The sequence below is a fragment of the Protopterus annectens genome, chromosome 13.part0 (assembly GCF_019279795.1).
Source record: "Protopterus annectens isolate FY-2018-M chromosome 13.part0, PAN1.0, whole genome shotgun sequence".
Classification (NCBI taxonomy): Eukaryota; Metazoa; Chordata; order Ceratodontiformes; family Protopteridae; genus Protopterus; species Protopterus annectens.
The window spans coordinates 1,193,751,405-1,193,778,733 of record NC_056747.1 but is presented as its reverse complement, the minus strand read 5'-3'; the positions used below and the strand labels follow the sequence as shown (position 1 = coordinate 1,193,778,733).

General features: G+C 42.3%; 1 protein-coding gene across 2 annotated transcripts in view; it reads right to left on the bottom strand.

Annotated features, from left to right (window-relative positions):
• Positions 1-23,972: 23,972 nt before the first annotated feature.
• Positions 23,973-27,329, bottom strand: part of CCDC47 (coiled-coil domain containing 47) — a 1,413,375-nt gene continuing 1,410,018 nt past the window's right edge. For both annotated transcript variants that reach the window (XM_044055193.1, XM_044055194.1), the window contains exon 13: positions 23,973-25,305. In XM_044055193.1, coding sequence (XP_043911128.1) covers positions 25,225-25,305 — 81 coding nt within the window. In that variant the 3' untranslated portion in view covers positions 23,973-25,224. The remainder of the gene's footprint in view (positions 25,306-27,329) is intronic.

Sequence of the window (27,329 nt, the reverse complement as noted above, 5' to 3'; positions counted from 1 at the left end):
AGTACAGTTGTGCACACTTGCCATAAATGTAGATGTTCGAGTGTATTCACTGTTGCAGTCATTACATTTGGGTTATCTGCTTGCAGGTTGCCCTCAGTCAGCCTGATTAACCAAGTCTTGGGTCCTGTGTCGGTTGCTGTCCCTTCTTCCATGACGTCAGGTTGTCAGGGGTATAAAACATGCAGCCAGCACCATTATATCAGTTTTTCTTGCCCCAGATGTCAGGTGCCCCTCTAATGGGAAGCAATTAAACATAAAAGCACAAAGATATACTGTCATCAAAAAAGTAAACATACCAAAAAGGCTTTTAAGCATAGTAAAGGAAAGTAGAGGTACAGCCAAAAGAAGTTAGGGGGCTGGAGGGAGGATAACCAGGACTGCAAAAGTGAATAAACTCGAACATCTACATTTATGTTAAGTGTACACAACTGTACCATGTTCTTCGTGTTTCACTGTTGCAGTCATTACATTTGGGTAGATTCCCAAAGCTATGGCTGGGAAGAAGAGTTTAGATAGCATTAGGGCCAGCTATAAGGCCCTGCAAGACTGCAGTGGCAAAGCCAGCTCTGGATTTAGAGTAATATGGCAAAAGATCATGCTTGGTGAAAGTATGTACAGAACTCCAGGAAGCAGCTTCTAGGATGTCCCTGGTAGGGACGCCTCTGAGAAAGGTTGTAGAGGTAGAGGTAGACGCAGCCCTGGTGGAGTGAGGTCTGATCCCCTGCGGGATAGGTGTTTCATGGTGCTTATAGCAGAAATGAATGCAATGGCTTATCCATTTAGAAATGGTTTCCTTTGAAATAGCCTTCCCCTCTGCCCCTGCAGCAAATGCTACCAGCAGTTGTTAAGATTTCCTTTGAGGTTGAATCCTGTCCAAGTAGAATTTAAGTTGTCTGTGCACATCTAAGGAATGCAGTATCCATTCCCCTTTATTCTGTGGATTGGGAAAGAAGGTTGGCAAATGAATGGACTGATTAAGAGCCACACTGGATTCCACCTTGGGCATGAAGGATGGATTGGTTCTGAGGGACACCCTGTCCGCATGAAAGATGATGAAAGGCTCCACTGCCATAAGGGCCTGTAATTCAGATACCCTTCTAGCTGAAGTGATTGCTAAAAGGAAAGCTGTTTTCCAAGAAAGAAATTTTAAGTCTGCATTAGCAGCGGGCTTGGAAGGAGGTAGAGTGAGTTTCTCCAAGACAAAGTTAAGGTCCCAGGCTGGGGTTGGAGCTCTCCTGGGTGGTCTCAAATTTTTGGTCCCTCTGAGGAACTGCTTGAGCAGTGGATGAGAGAAGAGGGGAGGTTCTGTGTTATAATGAACTAAAATGGCTGAGGTGTGGATTTTAATGGAGGAAAAAGACAGGCCCTTGTGAAGCATCTCAGTTGAGTATTGTAAAATCTGAGGTACATTGGGCGCTGCTGTGCTCATCCCTTGAGATTGGTTCCAGGCACAGAATCTTTTCCATTAGATTTTCTAGTACAAGGCCTCCTTGCCTCTAAGATGATATCCATCACAGGTTTGCTGAGGGATGGTAAAGGAGAGCTTAGGTAATTAGCCAGGCTGCAAGATTCAGTGTTGGAAGCTGAGGGTGCAGAATCTGGTTCTCCTGCTGAGACAGCAGGGAAGGAGTATGAGGCAGATGCCATGGAGATAACCGTGACACACTGTGCAGGAGGGGGTACCAGTGTTGGCGCGGCCAGTCTGGAGCAATCAAAATCATCCTTGGCTTGTCCTGTTTGATTTTTAGTAGTACTTTGGAGAGCAGAGGGGGGAAGGCATAGACTGATATGTTTTTCCAGCTGAAGGACAGAGCATCAACATTCCAGGCTTGTTTGTGGGGAGTCCTTGTGCAAAATTTGTCCAAATGGTACTTCTGGGGAGAGGCAAACAGGTCTATATCTGGGCTCCCCCATTTGCTTGTCAACAAGTTGAAAATCCTTGGTTCCAGTTTCCACTCGTGTGGGTCCATGAGGTTTCTGCTTAGTCCATCTGCCAGTGTATTTAATTTTCCTGGCAGGAATTGAGCTTATAGGTGCACTTGGTAGCTCAAGGCTGTGTTCCACAATGCCATGGCTAGTCTGCAGAGGGGGTCAGAATGTGTACCCCCCCTGCTTGTTTATGTACCACATATCAGTGGTGTTGTCCGTCTTTACCATTAGTTGTCCTGGAAGAATGTGGTCCTTGAAGGCTGTCAGAGCATTCTGTACAGCTAACATTTCTTTTTGACTGATATGCAGGTGCATTTGACTTTGGTTCCATTTGCCCTGAATGCATTTCCCTGCCAGGTGAGCCCCCCATGCATAGTCTGATGCATCTGTTATTAGGGTTTGGGCAGCAGGGGGTGGTGTGAAAGGTAGTTCCTTGTTTTGGTGGCAGGTCTCTGCCCACCAAAGGAACTCTAGGCATAGGCAAGGTATGATAGGAATCATTGTTTCTCGGTCTTGAGAATGTTGACACCATAGGCTTTTTAGATACCACTGTAGTTTTCTCATATGCAGTCTTGCATATGGAATTAGAAGAATGCAGGAGGCCATGAACCCCAAGGCTTGCAGTATCTGTCTTGCAGATAGCAGGGTTTTTGTGGCCACTTGTTTGAAGTAGGTTATCATATGAATTTGCTTTTCTGGTGTGAGGTAAGCCATCTGGGAAGTTGTATTCAAGCTTGCTCCCAGGAATATAATTTGTACCAGGTGTGATTTATTTTCGTTTATGGTGTACCCCAGACAAGTTAGAACCCTTTTTACAAAGGCCAGATAATTCAAAAGTATGCCCTGGCTTTCTGCCTGAATTAAACAATCGTCCAGGTATGGGTATATTTGAATATTTCTTTGCCTGCTAAATGCAATAACTGGAGCTAGCCACTTTGTGAATACCCTGGGCACAGTAGATAAGCCAAAGGGCAGTGCAGAGAACTGATAGTGCATGTAGCCTGCTTTGAAGCGTAGGTATCTTCTGCAAGATTCCCTGATTAGGATGTGCAGATATGCTTCTTTTAAATATAGTGTTGCTAACCAAGCATCTTTGCCTAGCATAGGAAGTCATTGGTGAAGAGTTAGCATCTTGAATTTTGGAATCTCCAAAAAGGTGTTTAGAGTAGACAGGTCCAGGATAGGACGCCATGAATTGTCTTTTCTGGGTACCAGGAAAAGTCTCGAGTAGAAACCTTGTCCCTTTTCCTCTTCTGGTTCCAGTTGAATAGCCCCATGCTTAAGAGAGAAAGCACTTGTTTTTGGGCCTCTGCCCACTGATTTGGGGGTAGGTCTGGCCACCCACTTGGTATTGGCAACGTGTGGAAGTGAAATCTGTATCCCTGGGACACTACATTTAAAATCCATTTGTCCTGGGTAATGAGTTCCCAATTCTTTGCATGAAGAGCAATCCTTCCCCCCAAAGGGGCAGTCAGTTGATAAGTGCTTGGAAATTTTAAAAGGAAGTCATTGAGACAGATTACCATAGGGAGGGAGTCTTATTATTCCCAGACTTGGAAGTGGAGGCCCCCCACTGCTTAGTTCTGTGAGTCCCCTGGGACTGAAACCTGGGGATTTTGCTGTGTCTGGGTTTGGCTTGAGAAGACCTGGAAGGGTCTGGAAAGGACCAGTTCTTAGAGGACCAGTGCCTTCTAAATCTAGGAGGCTGAACTTGTAAAAAATCTTTAACAGTTTGCATAGATTTAGCTTTATTTTCCATCTTTTTAAGAACTTCCTCATCCTTGTTGCCAAACAGGCGGTCCTGATTTAAAGGAGCATCCAACAATTTAGCTTTAACATGATCAGGCAAAGATTGCTCCTTAAGCCAAGCATGCCTTCTGAGCACAGACCCAGTAACAGCAGCCCTGCAAGAGGGCTCTAATGAATCAAAACCACATTGCAAATTTTCCAACTTGTTCGGCAGAATGCATTAAATCCTGTAATTCTTTATTTTCCACATAGTCAGGAATCAACAGCATTTTCTGTTTAAGCAGTCCAATAACATGTTGCTGATATTTTAACATACGAAACTGGCAGTTTAAAGCCCTAATGGCCAAGGTTGCAGAAGTGTAAACCTTCTTACCCCATCTATCCAGCACCCTGGAGTCTCTATCAGAAAGGGTAGGATTTTTCACAGTAGAAGCCTTAATGCCCTTGAGCCCCTCTGAAATAGTCTCTGGATCCACAACAGGATTTTTAAAAAGGAACTTGTGCGACTCAGGAACCCTGTAGTATCTGTCAGGTTTTCTGGGAGCAAGAGGCAGGGAATCAGTGGCCAAACTAGATTACGAGAAAGCATCATCAACAATGTCTAGTAGAGAAGGAATAGCTAAAGGCCTATGCTGAGGTAGGAGAAGGAAATCCCTAAGCCTCTTTTTTGAAGCGGAAAAATCCTGGCTTTCCCAGTGGAAATGCTCCCTTAGAGTATATAAGGTTTCCCCAAAAGAAAAATCCTCAGGAGGGGAAGCAGAGGGAATAGAGTCATCTGCATCACAATCCTCATAAGTAGGTAAGGACAAATCCAGATAATCAGAAGAGTCAGAAAAAACAGAATCCTGATCAGAAGATTCATAATCAACCTCAGTCCTAGGCCTCTTAGAAGGGGGGGGGGGTTGCTACCCCTGATTAGAGTTATTAGATCTTCAGCCATTCTTATTTGTTTTTTAGGCATAGAGGCCTGAGCATGTGGCCTGGGCATTGGTTTTTAGACATGGATCGAGATTTAGGCCTAAGTAATGAAAGAGGCATCGATTTAATATGCAAGTCTGTACACCTGAATTCACCCTCAGAAGCTGGTGCTTGCACAGTGGCTCCGGACCCATCCAAGGTAGAGACATCTGTGGGTTCCATAGTTGAAGCATCTCGCGGCATACCGGACTCCAAATGGGTCTCAGTATAGGCCGGCGAATCAGAAGTAGCGAGTATCAGGGGCTGCGAAAAGCACCTCACCGAGTACCGGCAAACTGGTGACTGGCTTAGGAGAAGCGTCGTCAGCAGTTTTGGACCTCAGTGGCCTGTCTCTCTTTATCTTTGTGTTTTTCCGGGGTTTTTTTCGGAATCCCGGTAGTCGGATCACTAACCGACAACATTTCTGGATAATTAAACCGAGAACCAAAATATTTAGAAGCAAAACTATACTGATGACGGATAGTGCGCTGATTAAATAAAGCACAAAACCGATAGCAAGGTACATCGTGGTCAGGGCCTAGGCAAGGAATACAGTATGAATGAAAATCTTTGAGGTATTTGCTTTCCACAAGTAATGCAATTATTAACTTTTACTGACATCAGTAAGGAGCAAGAAAAAGTTTCCCCAACGGGGTACTTAGCTTTAGTTGAAAACTTCGGTTCTGAAACTCAAACGAAAATTTCAGGAGTCTGCCGACTGGCACTTGCAAACTGCTTCTCCTTCGGGCACTGCATGGTAAGAAAGACTGATGTAATGGCGTCGGCTGCATGTTTTATACCCCTGACGTCATGGAAGAAGGGACAGCAACCGACACAGGACCCAAGACTTTGTTAATCAGGCCAACTGAGGGCAACCTGCAAGCAGACAACCCAAATGTAATGACGGCAACAGTGAAACACGAAGAAAATTCCAGGGTTGACGAATTAAATGAGGCCACAGGAAGGGGAACCAAATCTGTCGAGGCCAATAAGGTGTAATGAGGATGATTCTGCTCTTCAACCTGGCCGCTCCCTGTAGGAACTCAGAGGAATTGGGGGATATGCATAAAGCAGACTGGGGACCAATTGTGGAGAAGAGCATCCCTTGGTGATTCCCCCTGTGCGGGGCTTAGGGCAAAGTAGCTGCTGCACTTGTTGCTCAGGGGAGATGCAATGAGATCGCATCAGGCTGGACCCACTGCTGGAAAATCAATTCTGTCACTTTCCCATTGAAGGACCACTCCTGCGGTAGTAGAATGTACCTGCTCAGTTTGTCTAACACACTGGACTTCCCTGAAATAGGTGTTGCTATAATAAAGTGGATGGATGAGATTGCCCACCACCAAACCCTGAGCCCTTCTCGACAGAGAGGGTAAGATCTGGTTCCTCTCAATTTGTTGATGTAACAAACCACTGACCTGTTGTCTGTTTGAATTGCAATCATTCTTGAAGGAAAAGCATTCTGAAAGACTTGCAATGCTAAAAGCATTGCTCTCAACTTTAAGGCATTGCTATACAAATTGGCCTCCATGGGACAGCATGTGCCTTGGACTGTCTTTCCCATATAATGCCCCCCACCCCACCCCAGCCATGAAGCATCCGTAGTCACTACTGACTTGGGCTGACAGGGGAGGAATAAGCAGCCACCATACTGGATCCCTCTTGCATACACTGGTGATTCATATTGTAGCAAATAAGTGAAGATGAAGTATTGACCATTGTGAGGCCAGCATCCATTAAAGAATTCTCATATGAAATCTAAGGATACTAATGTTATTGCTGCCGCCATTACTCCCAAAGCCTGAAGGATCACATGGGTTGAAATTCTGGAACTGCAAACTATTTTTCTAACTTGCGAGTTTATTGTCTGAACTCTGGAGAGGTGAAGTGAGACTATAGTTGATTTTGTGTCAAGCAGTGCTCCTATGAACTCTAAGCTTTGACTTGCTTCTACATGACACTTTTCTTAATTTATGGCTATTCCTAGTATAGCATGTCTGGATCACTTTTCCTCTTGCCATAATCAGCTGATGCCTGGTCGGGGTGGATGTTAGCCAGTAGTCTTAAGTATGAAAACAACCAGAATCCCTGCAGCCTCAAGTGAGCTGTTACTCCTGCCATGCACTTGGTAAATACTCTGGGGGCTGTGGTGAGACCAAAGGGCAGTACCTCTAAACTGGTAGTGACTGGCTCCCAGCCGAAAGTTTAACAACCTTCTGGCTCTCCTGCTCATCTTTATGAGACAGTATGCATCCTGAAGATCTATCAAGCACATCCAGTTGTCTTTTTCCAAAATTAGAAGAACAGACTGAACTGTGACCATCCAGAACTTGGTATCTTGAACAGATTTTTTTTTAAGCTGCTGAGATCCAAAATTGGTCTCCAATCTCCTGTTTTCTTTAGCATGAAAAAGAACCTTGAGTACGTTCTGGATTCTATTTGATCAGGAGGTACCTCTTGGATGACTCTCTTGTCTATTTAATTGCTGCTTATTCCCTCTAACTGGGTGGAGCATCAGGGAATTATTTTTGAACTGGGAGGATGATGAGAAATGGTATTATATTACCTCTAAAAATAGTGTTCTGCACCCAAGTATCTGTTATGTCTAGCCAGGCTCTCTGGTGCAAGGACAAACAATCCCCAGTTGCCTCCATAGAGGGACAATTGGGTCTCCTTTCAGAAATGCTGAAAGGGTTTGCCAAAGAACAATTCTCTGGACCCTTTGATTTGAGGGTCACCTCTGCTGTGAGGATGGCATCTATTTGTTTGAGCTCCCCTGTCTGCCTCTAGGGGAATTTCCTCCTTGTGTGTCCTGGAAATATCTTTGGAATGTTTTGAACATCTTACCGCCACCTCAATGATTCATCGAAAAAGATCTTTGTGAGGTGAAAAAACATATGCCCATGGCAGAAAGGGTCTTTCCATCCCACTCACACCTGGACAATGTGTCTTTTACCTTGGGGCCAAAGAGATGCGCTGTCAAAATGAGCATTGATGAACGACTTAAAGGGCTCTGCAAAATCACACAGATGCATCCAGGCATGTCTATTAATGGAAATGCCCGAACCCCCTGCTATTGAGGTTCCTTCTACTACATTAGAAATGAGCTTCATTGAAAAGCCCAATATTGACTGCAGGGTAGCCAAATGAGAAGTGACAGATATTTTAACCTCTTCAGAAATGGATCCTGAGAGAGTGTCTGACAGCGCCTTAAACAGATCCCTCTGTAGTCTCGTGAAATGTGCCAAATAGTTCAGTAACCTTAAGGCGAAGGTTGCTGAAGCATAGAAATGCTTCCAGAATCTGTCCATCGCCAGAAACTCCTTGTTGGGGGAATGAACAGAGGAACTTTACTGTCCGAGTTTCTTCTTAGTGGCTGCCACCATGACCATGGAATCAACAGGCACACATTTAGACTAAAACTGTTTATCCTCTGCAGCAGTCATGACTTCATTGGGCTTCCTGGGAAATTGGCTCAAGGGTGTAAGGATCTTTTCATGCCTGCCAGAAGATCAATTCAATAAACTGGTCAATGGACAGGGTCACTCAGGAGGTAGATGGGCTGGTACCAAACATTTCCTGGAGTACAGATTCCTCTAATGAAGGGTTACTGGGCTTCCAGACACCTCTCTGTTTCAGGATTTTGAGGACGTCTCCAAATGAGACATCAGGAGGTGACTGTGGGGACCCTTCATCCTTATCAAAATCTGTACCTTCAGTGACAGATTCAGGGAAATCTAAATGCTTCCTCTTGCATGTTTTCTTCTTAGTGACCTCCTCAGTGGAGTACACTGAGGAGGTGTCAGAAGAAGTGGGGATACCCTGATGGGATGCCTGGGGTTTCAGTACCGGCTGTCCATGTGGAGAGGACATTTTAGACTCCAGACACATGCAAGACAGCAAAAAACAGTTAAGGCAGTGATAAATCCAGTGGTGTCAAACAAATCAATGAGAAAACAACAACAAAAAAAAAACTACTGGAGGAACAAGTAAAGCTCAGCAAAATGCAGTTTATACCAATGCCAGTTAAAACTTTTGCCTATTGGTGAATTTCCTATTTTCCATCCAACTGTCAAGATTTCTCTTAAAGAGGGCTAATGAGCTTTGCTTGCCATGAATGGGCAGCCTATTCCAGAGCAAGGGAAGTCTCTGGGACAGGAATCTATCACTCCAGCATGTTCTGTTTATCGTGGTGACAAGGTTTATGTCCCTGGAGCGTGTGGCTCGGAGAGATTGGGATTTCTTTAAGTGTAGCAAGTCCATCAGGTCTGGGTTAGACATGGCTTTGTAAGTTAGGCAGAGGTCGCCTCGGAGTAGGCGATATGCGACCGAGTATAGCTTCAGTTTTTTGAGATGTTCGGCATATGGCACCTGTTTGAGGCTGGTAATCCTCTTAGTGAGGTATTTCTGTGGGCTTTCCAGCTGTTGCAGATGTCTTGTGAGGTACATGCCAAATGGGGAGTTATACTCTATGATAAGTCTAATAAAGGATGAGTAGAGAGGAATGATAATCACTCTTTTTCTGGAGGAGGACCCCTTTGTGATGAGGTGTGCCATGTAGAAGGATTTCCTGACTACTGTGGTAACATATTTATCAAAGGAGAGACTACTATCCACCTGTGTCCCAAGGTCTCACCACACTTTCGGTGTTTAGTAGGCTACCGCCTATGTGGTAGTTCATGGGTACGGTCTTTTTCCAAAGGGGATGACAATGCACTTCTTGGCATTGAGCTTTAGGCCAAGACTTTGACACTAAGCATCAGTCTCAGTGAGGCCTCTTTGTAGAGCATCCACTTCCGTAGGTGAATTGATTATGGCTCCTAGTTTGTAGCAGTCTACGAATTTCGTTAGCCAGAGACCAGCTGTATTAGCCTGGACTTCTGAGAAGTAGATACCGAACAGGAGAGGACCCAGGATTGAGCCCTGTGGTACTCTGCTTGTCACTGGTCTGAAGTCGGATTTGGAGTCAGCTACTTTCACTGTGTGGGTTCTGTCAGTGAGCCAGTCGGCCACCCATCTTGTGACATAGGGATTTACTCCAAGAACAGTGAGTTTATCTATATCAGAGTGGGAGATGGTGTCGAAAGCCTTGGTGAGGTCAAGATAGGCTGTGTGCACTACCTTACCCTTGTCTATGGCTATAGTGACTGCTTCGAAGAAGTCAATCAGGTTTAGGAGGCATGATCTACCTTTTACAAACTCAAACTGAGTGGGTTCCAGAGTTTAGAGGTTATCCATGTCTTTCTTTATGAGCTCTAGGATGATGTGTTACATGGCCTTGCAGACCAGGCTCATCAGGCTAATGGGGCAGTAGTTCCCAGGTTTGTGGTGGCACCCCCCTTGTGGAGTGGGATAACCGTCGCTGTGCACCATTCCATAGGCACAGAGCCTGAAGTGATGCTATGGTTGAACATGATACTTGGGTGGGGTGCCAGTTTGTTCTGTAGTTCATGCAGAACGCAGCCTGGGATGTTGTCCAGTCCCATGGATGCTGTGTTCTTGGCTTTGGAGAGTGCGGTCTTTACCTGTACGGCCGTGATTTCAGGGGCTTTGCAATCATCTGGTATGGGGATGGGACTTTGGGGGGGTGAAGTTAGCACTGAACCGGTCTGCCAGGATGTTGGCAGTATCAGTTGGTTCGATAAATGTAGTGCCATTGTGTTGTAGTTCACAGCATATCTGAGTGTTGCCAATGAGATTCTTGACATAGCTGTAGAAGGCTTTGTGGTTGTCTTTAGAATCCATGGCGATTTTTTTTTCAAAACTAGCTTTGTAGAACTTTATGTGGAATCTCATCTTCTTCCTGAGGCTGATCAGGGAGTTCCTGCAATCATGGGATTTTGCTCTTTTCTGGAACAGTTTCTTCCATCTGTTGTAGAGCTTGGTTATGGCAGGGGACCACCAGATTGGCTTCCTTTTTCTGGAGGCTAATGTCTTGGTTCTGTTGGGGATGGCAAGGTCCATGCACTCGTGTATGTGCTTATACAGAGCATTTGTATAGGATTCATCAGTCGTGCTACTATTTTCCATCTGCGTGGGTGTAATGAAGTTTGCCACTTCTGACTTAAGCATGAAGTTGGCTTTGGAGAAGTTTTTTATGGTGGCTTCCTTAATGGAGAGGGGGGGACGGGATGTGGATGTCTAGGGTGATTAGCTTGTGGTCAGATCTGACCAGCGAGGAGTTGACCTCTGGTGTGGAGCATCTGTTACCCATACTGGTAATGACCAGGTCAAGGATGTTACTACCCCTGGTGGGGGTATGGACAACCTGGTCCAGGGCATTGGAATTGATGAATTCCAGAAAACGTTGGGCAAATGAGTTTGTACATGAGTAGTTTTCTCAGTTGGATGGGTAGTTGAAATCTCCCAAAATTAGGGTATTGGGCTGTACCTTAGTATTATCCAGTATATTGAGAAACATGAAGTGGACGTCCTGGGGCATGGTGGGGGTTCTGTAATATGCTACAATCTGAATTGCAGTCTTGCCCAGTGTTAATTGTACTTGGATAATTTCAGAGGCATTCTATTGAGCTACTACCCTGGAGTTGTGGATATCCTTTATGAATATGGACACACCTCCTCCTTTAGTATTTTGGTCAGGGTTAGGTGGCAGAAAGGTGTGGTAAGAATTGTAGTCTGCTAATGCAGGGGTGCTCTCTGGAGCCTTAAATCAGGTCTCTGTCACTGCACAGATGTCAATGATCTCCAGCTTAAGGAGATCCTCCAGTGTGTGCATTTTGAGATTTAGACCTCTAGCACTGAGTAGCATTACCCTTAGATTTTGCTTGTTTATGTCTACTATGGTGGTGCATTTAACATTTGAGCCTTGCCTAAAAAAGGCACTATAGGGGCGGCAACAGCCTTAGCCAGTATCCGGAATCCCAGCGGCGACAGGTGCAGGCCATCTCTGGCAAAGCATCGTGGCCTGTCGATCATGTTGTCCCAGGCTGACAGATACTGGATCCCCTTGGAATTACACCAGAAGCTTAGCCAATTGGTGAAGTCAATCATTTTGTCCTTGTACTGTGGTATCATTCTGGCCGATGGCAGGAGGCTACTCAGGGCTAGTGTAATACCTGCCTGGGCTACATGGTCAGAGAGCTCCTCCATGTCTCTTTTCATGTAGTCTTGGGAGGTACGTCTCAGGTCATTCACTCCAACATGGACAATGACAAAGTCATACATGTACTTGTTGAGTGACCTGAGTGCGTGCATTATATGGTGGATCCTGGCACCAGACAGTAACTTTCTCCTTGTTTAGCCTGGCGAGAGGGACATCAGTGTGCCTGACTACAGAGTCACCAATGACTAGTGTGCCGAGTACGCTGTTTTGCCTTGTAGGCTGAGGTTGAGTGGCACACTGATTTTGTGAGATATGTGTCGTAAGGGTAGTGTTAGGGGGTGGTGGTTGCTTGGCTTCCAGTTTGGCTATATAAGTGCATCTCTCACAGGTTGTAATGTTGGGTGGTAGGAGGAGAGGGTTGTCAGTGTACATGAGGCAATTGCTTCATTGCCCCAAGATGCCCAGATTCATCAGGTGGACAGGAGAAAACACCGGGAGCTGACCCTTGGACATGCCTGGTTAGTACTTATTAATTTAAGTACTGGGAACTGATATCCTCTAGATTAGTGAGGAAAGTTCAGTGCTGCAGTAATTTGTAGATTTAGTGCTTACCATCAATTACAGTCACACGATCAGTATCCCAAGTCACATGGCAAAGGTAAAAAATACATATTAAAAGCTGAGTGTAATAGAAATAAGTAAATATATATGTATGTATTAAAAATATGTAACAATTGTATAAAAATATATAACTATGAATATATTTTAGTAATTTAAAAACATTAAATTTAAACTTTCATATGAAAATTTTTAAGTAACGGTACACTACCATTTAATTGAGGGAACAGATGTGTTCTCAGCCTAAATATCCAGAAAAATTTGTTCATCTCAGTACTGTGTATTACACTTCCACCACATAGTGGTTCATAAAGCACCTACAGTATACAAAATCTATACTCATGTTCATGGCCCTTATGTGCTGTCTGTACAGAGCATTAGCAATAACTTGCTTCTCAATTTTAGAGAGAGAACTGCCAATACGTTGTTTAGGTTTTTGGTTAGTCTTGCCCACGTAGTATGTCTCGCAGTGTTCACACATAGCTAGATAAACTATATTTTTTGTGTCATAGTTCCCCGACACCCTTAACTCAAACTGTTGGCCATTAATAGGATGCACAAATGTCTTGTTCGTGTAGATATACTTACAATATACACATTTCCCACATCTAAAAGTGCCCTTCTTAGTAGTTCTGAGGTGTACTGTAGTCTTAGGTTGTTCTTTATAACAAAGCGGTTGCTTCAAGTTAGGGCATGTTACATCCAAAGGATGGTTTACTAGAAATTATGGACTATAACTCAGGTAAATCTTGTAAAATATGCCAATGTTTACCACTAATATGTTTAACTTTATTTGTGTTCTTATTATATGTTAGCATGCATCTAATGGTTTTGGAACGAGCATTCGTATTTTATCAGTCTTTTGAGAGGTGGTAAAAAAGCAGGCCTAGTTAAAGTTGACATAGGTGCACAGTTTGTGAAAGAATACCTCCTAGACTTTACTGAACACACTCAGACAAATATAAACACCCTATTGTTGAGCTGCTTATGCTAGTCCTCACTAACAATGTCTTTTTGTTTCAGTAGAAACTGTTTACGCAAGTTAGAGTAGCAATGGGTATTCCTGTCACACCTATGTTAATACTGTCACGTACATATGGGAGAGTAGATTTGCTGTATATTGTCTTTAGAGAACCCTTTTATTGACAATGTTGTATTTTCTTGTTTTGTGGATGACTTGTTCCTTATTTGGAAGGGCAGTGTTAAAATGTTTAATGAGTTTTCTATTACATTTCAAACACATTTGATTTTCTTAAGTTTAAAGATAAAAACTACTGAAATGCGGACTGCACACAATAAGAGAATACTGTTAAAACACAACTTTAATGTTGCGAAAAGAAATCCAAGTAACAATAAAATCCAAATAACAGTGAGCGCTTTCGGCAAGTTAAATTAACCCGCCTTCATCAGACAAACAGCGAGACTAGGTTAAGATGTCTTATACTTTACAATTGAAAACAACGAACCAATCACGCAAAAATGCATTTGCTAAATGGAGGAACTCCATAGAAACCTTAAAACAATATTACATCTAAATGCAGCTTAGAGACAAGTACCCAAACATCAGTGGTTGCATCTGACATATGAAATAAGCATAACATCAACATGACAGCAAACCGCGTACGTTGTAGATAAGAGCACAATAAAAACTAACATAAAACCATGTACATTAGAAATGCTGTGTCTAACAAATAAACACGACATACTCATGTGCTGAAGAAAAATATTCTTATATTGTTGTGAAGTCAAACCAACCTCTGATTCGGTGGCTTGACTTAGTATGTTAAGTTATAAAACCAAAACTTGGTCCATATTCAGATCAACAGCTTGAGTGCATAGTCGCTCGTTATAAAAACTGCAAACCAGTTAGTTGATTAAAGCGACGATACAACTCACTTATCTATTTAGTATCATGTATTTTCAGAATTAGGACACGTCTGCGTACACACGCAAATGGGTAGACCCAACAAAGGGAACGCCATAGTGCAAACGAACCAAGACATCCAAGCCTCGACCCAGCTGGGACTAAAACCCCAAGCAATCAATGGAAGTCGACCCATCAGACTAACATACACCCGAAACTATGGTTAAAGTGTCTAATAAATGGACAGGCCTAGAATCCCTCTTGATATTTTACTGCAGTATATTGCTAGAACGAAAAGATACAAAAATCAACAGTGACTGTGTTACCCCTGAGATAAACCCCATCTGAAGTGGAGTACCAACTCCCAACCATATGATACCAACATGGTGTTAGGACATGAGAGATATACTGACTTAATTACCCTGAGGTACTCTGGCCATGTTAATATTATTAATGGCCAATTTATAAAACCATAGACTGGATGGACAATCATAAATAAATGTGTGGACCAATCAAGTTAAACTGAAACAACAACAAACAGATACTGAGATCCACAAATGTACTGAATTTGCTACCTGTTATGTGATAGCCATTTTAGAACACATTTGATTGACAAACCCTCATTGATACCAGGGAATATGTGGGCTCTAGTCCTAATCTGCCATAACAACTCATCAATTTCTAAGCGGCTTTGCCATGGGCCACCCCTTATATCCGTTTCCCTCTGTTGTAGGACAAGATATTGGAAAGAATGTCCTATGTACTCAAAGCAGTGTCTAGCTTACTTGGATTTCTTTTCGCAACATTAAATTTGTGTTTTAACAGCATTCTCTTATTGTGTGCAGTCCGCATTTCAGTAGTTTTGGTCTTTTGCTTTTGCTTGTCGGATACTTAAGTTTAAAGATAGCTTTGCTCTTAACAGTACTGCCTTACTTGATACGACCACCTACAAGAACAATGACTGTACCCTGGCTACCACACTGTATAAGAATCCAGTTAAATGTAACTCATACTTGCATAGGAGTAGTATGCATCTGCACTTTATGTTCAACAATGCTCTGAAAACCAAATGATGAGATTGGCTGGACTTAATACATCTTACCTAGTTATGAATAATCAGTTGGATAGTATGGCCACTGACTTTAATAATAAGGGTTATGCTACTCAAACTGTAGATAACATATGTGATGAGGTTAGACAAATAAGTTCAACTTTAGCTAGACCTACTTTTTTTTACCACCTCTCATAAGACTGATAAAATCCCTCCAAAACCCTTAGATGCATGCTGAAATACAATAGGTTCATAGGTTGATACTAGGCTACCTGTCCTAGGGCATTTATAAGCCTAGCCAGAGTGTGTTTGGCTTTCGCCTCCCTTTTAGATTAGTTAACTGTGCCTCTGTATAGTAGGTCACAGAAGATAGCCCTTTTAAGGTTAGTTTACTGTGCCTCTGTCTAGCAGGGACATAGAAGAGATCCCAGGGGTAAACTTACGATCTCCCATCCACTCGTCAAGATTTCTCTTGAAGAGGGTCAGTGAGGGGGCTCTGCCTAACATGACTTGGGATTCTGTTCCACAGTGAGGGGAGCCACTGGGATATGAATCTGTCCCTCCAGCATGTCCTATTTATTGCTGTGCTGAGGTTTAAGTCCCTGGAGCGTGTAGCTCTGAGGGATTTGGATTTCCTGAGGTGGAGCATGTCCATTAATTCTGGGTTAGACATGGCTTTGTACATCAGGCATAGATTGCCTCTGAGTAGGTGGTAAGCAACTGAGTAGAGCTGGAGTTTCTTTAGTCGAACTGCATAGGGCATCTGTTTGAGGCCCTTGATCCTCTTGGTGAGGTACGTTTGGGGTCTCTCTCCAGTTGCTGCAGGTGTCGGGTAAGGTACATCCCAAATGGGGCATTGTATTCAATTATGGGCCTGATCAGTGATGAGTAGAGGGGCACAATAACCTCTTTTGATCTAGATGTGAACCCTTTCATGATAAGGTGGGCTATATAGAAGGTCTTTCTAACCACTTTGGCAACGTGATTGTCAAAGGAGAGATTCCCATCTACTTGGGTTCCCAAATTCCTAATTACTTCTTCCGTACTTAATGGATTACCACCTATGTGGTAATTTGTGGGCACTTTGTTTTTCCCAAAGGGGATGACTATGCACTTTTTGGCATTTAGCCTGAGGCCGTGGCTCTGGCACCAGGTATCCGTCTCTGTGAGACCCTTTTGGAGGATGCTTGTGTCAGCCAGAGTCTCTATTATGGCTCCCAGTTTGCAGTCATCTGCGAACTTGGTCAGCCATAGTCCTCCCGTGTTAGCCTGTACCTCAGAGAAGTATATACCGAACAAGAGTGGTCCCAGGACTGAGCCTTGTGGGACGCCACTTGTAACTGGTTTAGAGTCTGACATGGCACCTGCAATTCTGACCATGTGGGTTCTATCCCTGAGCCAGTTTGCAACCCATCTTGTGACATAGGGGTTGATATTTAAGCTGGTGAGCGTATTTATGATGCCCGAGTGGGGTATTGTGTCGAAGGCTTTTGCGAGGTCCAGGTAGGCTGTGTGGACTACCTTCCCCTCATCTATGGTCTTGGTAACCGTTTCAAAGAAGTCAACTAGGTTTGAGAGACAAGATCTGCCCTTAAAGGCAAACTGGGTAGGATCCAGTGTCTGGAGGTTCCCAATGTCTTTGTTTATGAGTTCCATGATGATGATATGCTCCATAGCTTTGCAGACCAGACTAGTCAGGCTTATAGGGCGATAGTTTCCGGGGTCCGTTGTGGCATCACCTTTCTGGAGCGGGACCACTGTTGCTGTATGCCATTCTTTGGGTACATATCCTGTAGTAAAACTGAGATTGAACAGTGACTTTATGAGAGGGTTCAGTTCTTCTTGGAGCTCGTGTAAGACGCAGCCCGTGTCACCATCCAGTCCCATTGATGCTGTGTTTTTTGCTTTGGAGAGGGCAGCTTTCACTTGTGCATCTGTGATGTCAGGGAGGCTACATTCTGTTGGGATAGACATTTGCTTTTTTGGGGGGGAAGAAGTTTGCACTGAACCTGTCAGCCAGGATGTTGGCAATGTCTGTGGGTTCAGTGTATTTTTTGTCATTTTGCACTAACTCAGAGCATATCTGGGAGTTGCCACCCAGATTCCTGACATAACTAAAGAGAGCCTTGTGATTATCTTTAGTGTCTTGGGCAATTTTTCTTTCGAAGCTGGCCTTAGATGATTTTATGAGGGATCATAGTTTCTTGCTAGCACTGATCAGAGATGCCTTCCCTTTTTGGGGTTTTGCTCTATCATGTAGTAGCTTCCTCCTTCTGTTGTATAGCTTATTTATGGCCGGGGTCCACCAGATAGGTCTCCTGCCTTTGGAGGAGTGAGTCTTGGTTTTATTTGGGATAGCACGATCCATGCATTCCTGTAGGTGGCCATAGAATGCGTTTGTAAAGGATTCTGCGGTTCGGACAGTATTTTCCACTGGCCCGGGGGCTTTTAAGGATTCCACCTCGGTTTTGAGAAGTGTGAAGTTTGCTTTTGAGAAATTTTTCACCATGGTTTCTTTGGCTGGGGGTGGGGACAAGATATGGATGTCCAGTGAGATTAATTTATGGTCTGATCTTACCAATGAGGAATTTACCTCTGGTGTGGAACATAGAATCCCCATGTTGGTGATGACCAGGTCCAATATGTTGTCCCCTCTTGTGGGATTGGTGACCAGTTGTTCCATAGCGTTTGAGTTTATAAATTCTAGGAACCGTTGGGCGAGGGTGTTGGGGCTTGAGCAGTTTTCCCAATCAATGTTTGGGTAGTTGAAGTCACCCAATATTATGGTGTTTGGAGAGACCTTCATATTCTCCAGTGTTCTCAGGAAAGCCGAGTGGGGTTCCTGAGTTTGGGAGGGTGATCTGTAGCAGGCTACAAACTGAAAGGCAGTTTTGCCCACTGTTAGTTGCACATGGATGGTCTCCGATGCTTCGTGCAGTGGCACTAACCTGGAGGTGTGGGTATCTTTGATGAATATGGATACTCCCCCTCCTTTTGTGATTTGGTCCGAGTTTAAGGGGCCGAAAAGCATGGTATGAGTTATAACCTGGTAGTGCTGGGGTGTTCTCGGGAGCCTTGAACCAGGTTTCTGTTACTGCACAGATATCGATATTCTCCATACTAAAGAGATCCTCGAGTGCATGCATCTTGAGGTTTAGATTTCTGGCATTGAGCAGCATTAACCTTAGTTTTTTTCTCCTTGTGTTGTCTATGGAGGTGGGTTTGTCTTTTAAGCCTTGCCTACAAAAGGCACTATGGGGGTTGCAAGAGCCTTAGCCAGTATTCGAAAGCCCAGGGGTGACAGGTGCAAGCTGTCCCTAGCGAAGCAACGTGGCTTGTCGAGCATGTCATCCCAGGCTGACAGACACTGGATCCCCTTTGAATGACACCAATACTTTAACCAATTGTTAAAATTGATAATTTTGTCTTTATATTGTGGCATCATTCTTGGTGAGGGCAAGATGCTACTCAAGGTCAGGGTCATACCGGCCTGGGCTACATGATCAGAGAGCTCCTCTATGTCTCTTTTTATATAGTCCAGGGAGGTACATCTTGGGTCATTCACACCAGCATGGACAATGACGGAGTCATATTTGTACTTGCTTTGGAGTGACCCGAGTGCTTGTGTTAAGTGGCGGATCCCGACACCTGACAGGCAGCTTACAGTGACCTTCTCCTTGCTCAGTCTGGTGAGTGGGACGTCAGTGTGTCTGACAATAGAGTCGCCTATTACAAGTGTATTAGGTGTGCTGTTTAGCCTTAAGGGCTGTGACTGTGCGGCACACTGACTTTGTGAAATATGTGATACACGGGTATTGTTGTGGGGTAGTGGTTGCTTGGATGTCTGTTTTGGAGGTCTCTGCAGCTTTGTCAGATTTTTATTTGGAGCCTCCGAATATGTTTTTGTGTGTCTATGTGTTTGGTTTGCTGATGGGATAGGTCTATGTGAGACTGGATTTGCGGTGTGTGTGGTTACCTTCTCCTCCTAACTGAGTGTGCCAGTCCTGGGTTGAGAGAGCTCAGCCTCCAGTTTGGCTGTATAGTTGCATCTCTCACATATATTTGAGCTTGTTGGGAGGAGGAGAGGGTGGTCTGTGTACATAAGGCAATTGTAACATTGCCTCAATATTCCCAGATTCACTAGCTGGACTGGACTGGACAGTAAACCTGAAACTGACTTTTGGACATGCCAGAATAGTATAAGGAACTGCTTTTTGACTGATCAGAAAGGACCAATAGGGAGCCAAATACTTATAAGGAGTATAAGAGGGTGTAGTGCTTTAGTTTGTTAGTGTTTACTTATAAGATTTGAGCAAGTGCAGGGCTTTAGAAGGAAAACAGAGTGCTTACTTTGAGAGTTAGAACAGTTCTAAGGGAAAAAGTGAGGAGTAGACTTTGTGGAGCCGGGAATAGTTTAAACCCGTGTAAGCTGCGCTGTCCGATGGTGCGTGGTGCGCAAAACTGCGCAAATGCGGGTTTTAAAGCACGGAAACAGAAAAAGATAGGAATTGATCCAAAATGGCCAATAAGCTACTAGATTCTGGGCTGAGACCACTACTCCAGGGACAGATAGGCTGCTCAAAGCTCCCCACTCTCACTGGTGAATAGAGAAGCTTCCTCCTATCCAAGTAAGGATATGGGCAACACAGGAACCTATACCACAGTCCGGAATTCAGCAAAGCCTGAAATCTGGACTAATCTAGTTCAGCAAGGCGGGAAAAAAGAATATTGTTTTTCTTTTTTTTTGCAGTAATTAACAGAAAATCACACAGAAAACACTTTAAATGCTATGAGCAGGCTAGCGCACTTGAGTGTGTAGCCTACAGCTGTTAAACAATACAAAAACTACTTTAAAACGATTTTAAGAAGTGCAAACTGTAAAAAGCAGGTAAGGCAAATACAATTTTAGCTTTTTAAACACAGAACAGTTAGAACTCGCTTTGTAGGTGGGAAAATGCAGTCGGAGCAAAAAGCAGAGACAAAAATACTTAGATCTGTTGAAAGTCTCTCTGTTGCCTGTACCACTCTGCTGGGCACCACGAGGAGCTGTGCCAAGTTGTATACTGGCGCAAAACCGCTCAAATGCGGGTTTTAAAGCAGGGAAACACAAATCAGTTTAAACATATTATTGATAAATATTGGTATATTTTACAAGATGTATCAGAGTTACAATCCATAATTTCTAGTAAACCATCCTTTGGATATAAGAGACACCCTAACTTGAAGCAGCTACTTTGTTATAAAAAACAACCTAAGACTACAACTACACCTCAGGACTACTAGAAAGAGCTCTTTTAGATGTGGGAAATGTGTGTCGTGGAAGTACATCCATATGAACAAGATGTTTGTGCATCTTATTAATGGACAACAGTTTGAATTAAGGGCATTAGGGAATTGTGACACAAAAAATATAGTTGATCTGGTTATGTGTGAACACTGAGGTATACTACATGGGCAAGGCTAACCAAAAACTTAAACAGCATATTGGCAGTCATCTCTCTGAGATTAAGATGCAAGTTATTACTAATGCTCTGTGCAGACAGAAAGCAGATAAGGACCATGAACATGAGTTAAAATGTTGTATACTGTAGGTGCTTTATGAACCACTATGTGGTGGAAATATAATACTCAACACTGAGCTGAATGAATTTTTCTGGATACTTAGGGTGAAAGCACATGTGCCTCCGGATAAAATGGTAGTATTTCTCTAAAACCATTACTTAAAAGATTTTCATATGAAAGTCTAAATTTAAAGTTTTTAAATTACCAAGATATATTCATAAATTTTATATATTTTTATACAACTGCTTCACATTTTTAATACATACATACATATATATTTACTCATTTCTAATACACTCAGCTTTTAATATGTATTTTTTACCTTTATCATGTGACTTTTTTTTACCTTTATCATGTGATTGTATGGAGAGACGGTACAGTTGTAGACAGAGGAATTTATACAACTGCTTCACATTTTTAATACATACATACATATATATTTACTCATTTCTAATAAACAGCTTTTAATATGTATTTTTTACCTTTATCATGTGACTTCTTTTTACCTTTATCATGTGATTGTATGGAGAGACGGTACAGTTGTAGACAGAGGAACAGAGATGGTAGGCACCATCTGAGTCAAGCTTGCAGACAGGCCATTTCCATAATGCCAAAGGTGGACTGCTCCAATGAAGGATAGGACCCTGGATCCGAGAAAGCAAGTCTCAGATCCATGGTCACACCCTGCTCCAAGGACAGTCCTCCAGAAGCTGAAGTCAGAACAGAACTGACCACTGCTGAGGCTTTGACTTGCAAAGATGGCTCCAAAACCCTCGGACTTGGCTGAAGCACCTTGGATCTGACAGGGTAGTATTGGCTCCGAAAGCTCTCCGGATCCAACTGAACTAAAAGGCTCAAAGCATGCCTCGGATTAGAGGATAAAAGGATACCCTGATCAGAAGCAGATTGACCCAGACGACTCGGATCCAAAGGCTCCGACGCCTTGAAATGTGTCAGTGGAGGAACTGGCACAGGTGGTGATGTGGATGTACTGATCTCCTGAGCCAATCAGATTGGAGCTGAAAGGCTAGCTGACTGGTTGTGCTCCAAGAGAATTTTTCTCACTAACCTCTCCACATCCTTTTCTGTAAGGCTTCTAGAAGAGCAACTGGACAGTCCTGAGGGACGATCTAGGCTTCTCTAAGAAAGGAGAAGGGGACCCTAGAGGAGACTGGGTCCACTGAGGGGGAAGTATCTTGTTCTTGGTAAAATTACTACATCAGCAGGTCTTTCTGTTGGAACCGAGGAGGTCTGATCCGAGGTATCTTTAAATTTTGAATTTTTTGGATCCAAAGATGCAGTCAGATCATTGGACTATTTCTTCATAATGCTTTGATCTGAGGATGAAGTCAGAAACGAATAATTAGGCCTTTTCTGTTTCGGATATGAGGGAACTGATGGATCTGAAAAAGATCTTTCTAGAACTTCTCTGAAGCCTTAGAAGTAGTCGTTGAGGTTCTTAGATTTTTCAATTGCAGCTCCAGATAAGGCCTCACCAAATGACGATGGAAGTGACACCTTCAATATTAATTTGTTCTTGCATTCAACCAGGGCCCTAGGGTTGAATGGATAAGAAATGGCACAATTTTCTTGGAGATAAAGGGGTCCAAGACACTGTGTGTGTGTGAGAAAAGTGGATTTTTCTGACCACATTTGCTACACTTCTTAAAGCCTGCAGGGCTTCTCTTTTTTCACCATATCAATACTAAAAACTCTGACGGTCTACAAACACTATGAGAATAACACCACCACCACACTCCAAAAAAAAACGTAACTTTAAATTTTAAACTCTAACTGCAATTTTTAACTTTAACCCTCAACTTTAAACTTACTATCCTAAAATTATTAAAGTCAACAAAACTCGTAGTAGACTACTTTCTACCTTTAAAATTTAAAGTCAAAATACCTTGAAAGGACTTATAAAGTTCTTTTTTTTAATGAAGCAAAAAGGGGAAGAAAGAGGAAACTACCTATATAAAGATAGCTAAGTGCTATGACTAGCATAGAAGGTAAAAGGGAAATGGAGAAAAGATAATATCAATATTATCCTACAATGTACACCAGAACTAGTAAAGAAAGACAAGAAGCAAGAAAATTAGTAGAAAAAAATGCATGCATCTAGCTTTAAGCTCGACAGACTTAACAGCCATGTCTTTCACTGGAAGCAGCAAACGAGATCTGAGGTAACTGGGATTGGTACATTCTGGGTAAGGGAGAAGCTCGAGAGTTCTAATTTGCCACAAGCTTTTGTAACGGCCAAGTCGTATCTGACAGTTCGGATCTGAACCCAATCAGTTTAGAACAGAATGGAAACTGACAACATCAGACCTAAGGCTACTACAGCAGCAATCAATATGATGAACATAAAAGGTACAAGGAATGTATTTGAAAAGATGTAATATAAAGATCGACTTGTGCATTTATTTGCACCATCTCCACTGTTCATATAATGTGAAGGTTGGGTTAGCAGGGCTTAGATGTCCTCCAAGTACGCATCCAGTCACAAAAGCAGAGGACAAGGCAGGTGATGCTATCACTTGAGTGAAGGCAAGCCAAACCACACCAGCACCACAAACAGTAGGAAGAAGCGTGACCGCATGACTTGGAAACAATTCAAAAATCTGAACCAGGATGAAACAGCACATATTACAAAATATTAAAGTAATGGGATGGTAAATCAAAAAGTACCAATTACAAATGCAACATGCCCCATCACATTTCCCCACCAATATATTTGTACCATTAGGGATATTTTATTCACAATATCTCTGAGTTTCTACTCATCTCTTGTCCCTACCATCCCTCCATCCTCCATTCAGTTCAGTTGTCTGGGGCAATGTTTGTCCTTTTCTATAACGGACCATCTCATGCCCCTACACAACACTTTCCCAGCAGTGCATACTCTAACTTTACCAAACACTGCTCACAGACGTGATGAGGGTGGAACAGGTGGCCAAAGCCAGTTTATTCCATTAACATAATTCAGCACCATGAAGTATGCCAGCCCACCATTATAAGCACTGTAAAACTTCCCTACCGTTTTTCTGCATTCTTATTTCTCAGAACTTCTTCAATTATGTACAATGTTTGTAAATATGTACATCATTCCTGTATATACTGTTTTCATTAGCCACACCTACATTGCCAGAATACTAAATTAAGACAGCACTGCATGCCAGTTGGGAAAATACTGACTGCACCATTTATTTTGATTTTTATTTCAAATTTTGTGCACCATCCTTTTCCAATATTTGAAACAAATTTACAACTGAAGACTTAATAGTTCTTTTAAAATAGCACATTCCAGGTTTAAGATAGTACCATTCACATGGTATGTATGACATAGTTGTAGCCAAGGTGGGTGCACTTACTGGTCACAGGCAAGGACTCAACATCTTTCTACAGACTGCAACAGTGGACTAACATATCAGAAAAAGGACATGTGACTAAGTGTGCAAAAAAAGCTGTGAATACTGATGCGATCCTCTAACAGCATATCAGCAGTAGTGCTGGTGTCACTACTTCAAACCAGAAACAATATAAAATGGAAAGTAAAGAACTGCATTAAGATAAGACACAAGGGGTAACCTTAAAAGGGGTATGGGCTCAATATGTTCACTCGATTATCAGAGCTTTTTAAACAGGCAGTGCAAATCAACATTCAGATCACAGATGATGCGGAATAAATCATTAGTTTGGAACTGACTCTCTGTGTGCTAAGCTGATAACAGCATATGAGGTCTGGTCCAAGAAAAAAAATACTCAGTCCATTGCAAATACATCATGTATCATATAGGAAATAAAACTGACTATATAGCAACAAAGTGTACAAACTGGTAAATGGCATTCTTAAATCAATGCTGAGAATTCACCTGTAATGCTACGAATAAGACTTTTCTTCTGAACACACTTAATACAAAGTACCTCTGTGAAATTCTGGGGCACCTTCTTCCTTTAATGCCTTTAAGTACGAGGTTACTTTCCTGATACAAGCATTTCCAATGCAGTCAAATAAGAAATACAGTAGGTGGCAAAGTATAATGGATTATTAAAGTGTGTGCAACTCCAAAAGTGGGGGGAATTAACTGTCCTAAAAATGTAACACAATAAGAACAAAGAACAGCTGTAGATATTGGATACTGTCCTTCCTGAGATAGTAAGGCTGCAAAATTTGGCAAAAAATGAATTTACATTACACATACCAGTAAAATGTTTACACTGCAGCTTTCTGCATGTGCTGTAGGATAAAAATAAGAACAGCACTTCCTCAAAATGTGAAAGGCAGAATATAACCATTAGTGTTCTTGGTTAAAAAGTAAACGTTTGAGGACCACTTCATATACGCTTTGCCTTAGTATTAAAATTCTGTGTGAATAAAAACTGGACAGGACATAACTTTATTTCATTATCTCTAGCTGCTCTTGCAGACTTCTACATGGCTTTCACTTTGATCTGCTTCATTTTCATCTGCTTCTTTTCCATCTTCTTCTGCTCTCGACGCAAAGCTGCCTCCTGTGCAACAAACCAGAATAGTTTAGATACTATGCTCTTCACCATAAAATGACAGAAAAATTAATAAAATACTGATGTTTTGAGTTTCATTTCTACAGAAAAACACATGAATAAACTCCAAGCAAAATCAGCTACAGTTGAAATTACATTACATCCCACAAAACTTATGCAGAGCAATTGAACTTTTTTTAAGAAGTGAAAACCTCGACCTGGTACAAATAATATTAAACAAAATTTTCTTTACAGCTTTCTGTTAAGTAGAGTTAAATAAATTTGAGAACACTTACTTATCAAGAACATACAGTTTTAGAAGTGCATGCTTTAACAATAGAATGTTCTAACACAGGCACCTGCAGTACACATTATGAGCTGCCTTGCTCATTTACTTGTTACATGGTGGCCAGTTTTTCTGATTATAGTAGAGAAGTGTACACACTGTAACAGTTAAATCTTCAAGAATAAGTTACTGTAAAATGAAGTCATAACATTTACGGTTATACACCTTCTATTCCACTTTGGTCCAACTACATTTTTTTACAGCTGCCCATTACTACATATGAAGGTCGATACTGGCCTCAAGCACTTGAAACTTCTTATGTCTGCGTGTGAGGCAGACATACACAGACAACATTCCACACTGGTTCATAGGTGTGTACTAGGCTAATGGTCCTGGAGCCTTTACAAGCCTAGCCCCCCCAAAAAAAGACTGTGCCACCCGATGTGGTTAGCTCTATTCTTTGAGCCCTTATAGGCCTATCTTGATCTGCACAACTGTACTATTATCTTCTTCAAGAAGGGTCCCTTAACAATAAATCACAGCATCTGGGTAGATTCTCCCAGCAGTACCAGTCAGCTGTGGGAGGCAGACAAGTACTGGAGTTCCTGCAGCACTGTGGTACAAGGGTATGTGACAATTTAAAGAACAGCAGTATGAAAATGTTGAAACTTTACAATGCTGAATTAAAAAAATCCATTATTATACACATGAACTATATGCATATATACATACACTGCACCAGTACACAGCCAGTCCACAAACAATATTACTTCCCCATTAGTGAAACTTGGAAACAACTGCGAACATGGGTTCTGCAAAGAGGAGAAAGCAAGTCCAATTCTCTACACATAAAGGGGAGTAGGTATTTTGATATTTTAAAATTGCAAATTCAGTATTGAGTTTTTCAGGACATAGCCTTTCAATAAGTTGCCATGGACCCGTAATATCAAATTTTGCCTCACCTCTAGACTATGCTTTCAACTCATCATGTCTGGTATCTATGTGGATGGTTGTCCAGATGGCAGCTTCTAAAGTTTTTTAAGTAATAACATTTCTAAAGCAGCTGAAGTTGCTGTTGCACTAGCACAATGTGCACGGACTGTGCTTTGCAAAGGTTTATTATACTGACTATAACAAAAATAAATGGAGCTGACCAGCTATTTATGGAGTTTGTTTACTGGCAGACAGGCAGGCTTTTATCTCTTTTTGCAGGAAACAAACAGGTGATCTTTCTCTTGTAATCAGATTCCTGTGGAATACACAATGTTTGTGTATGAATAACGTATGTAAAAGATGTATTCCCTCATTCCAATAATCTGAATAAAAAAAACGAAATTCAAAGCACTGGTACAAAGATACAGCTCAGTCGGCTTTGGCACAGAGGACGGATTAGTTTCCCACCCTTTTATTATGAAATATAATGTTAAGTAGTTTACAAATGAAAATTTATGTAACTTTGAAATCCTTGCCCCTAAAAATTTTTTTCAGGAAAAGGTATCCACTTCACCTGTTAGTTCAAGCAGAAATAAAGTCAGCTTTTCCAACATAAAATTTAAGCAAAGTACCAAAAGGAAGAAATGAATCTTCTTAGGAGCCCTAACTGAAGAATTGCTGCTATCTGTGGAAAGGCAGAACAATGAAATTTAGGATCTGGATGAAAAATGAATGACTGTTAGGAATTAAAGTTCTATCCTTCAGGGAGATACTTTCCTAGAAATATGTGCAGACTGATCTGATCATATGCACA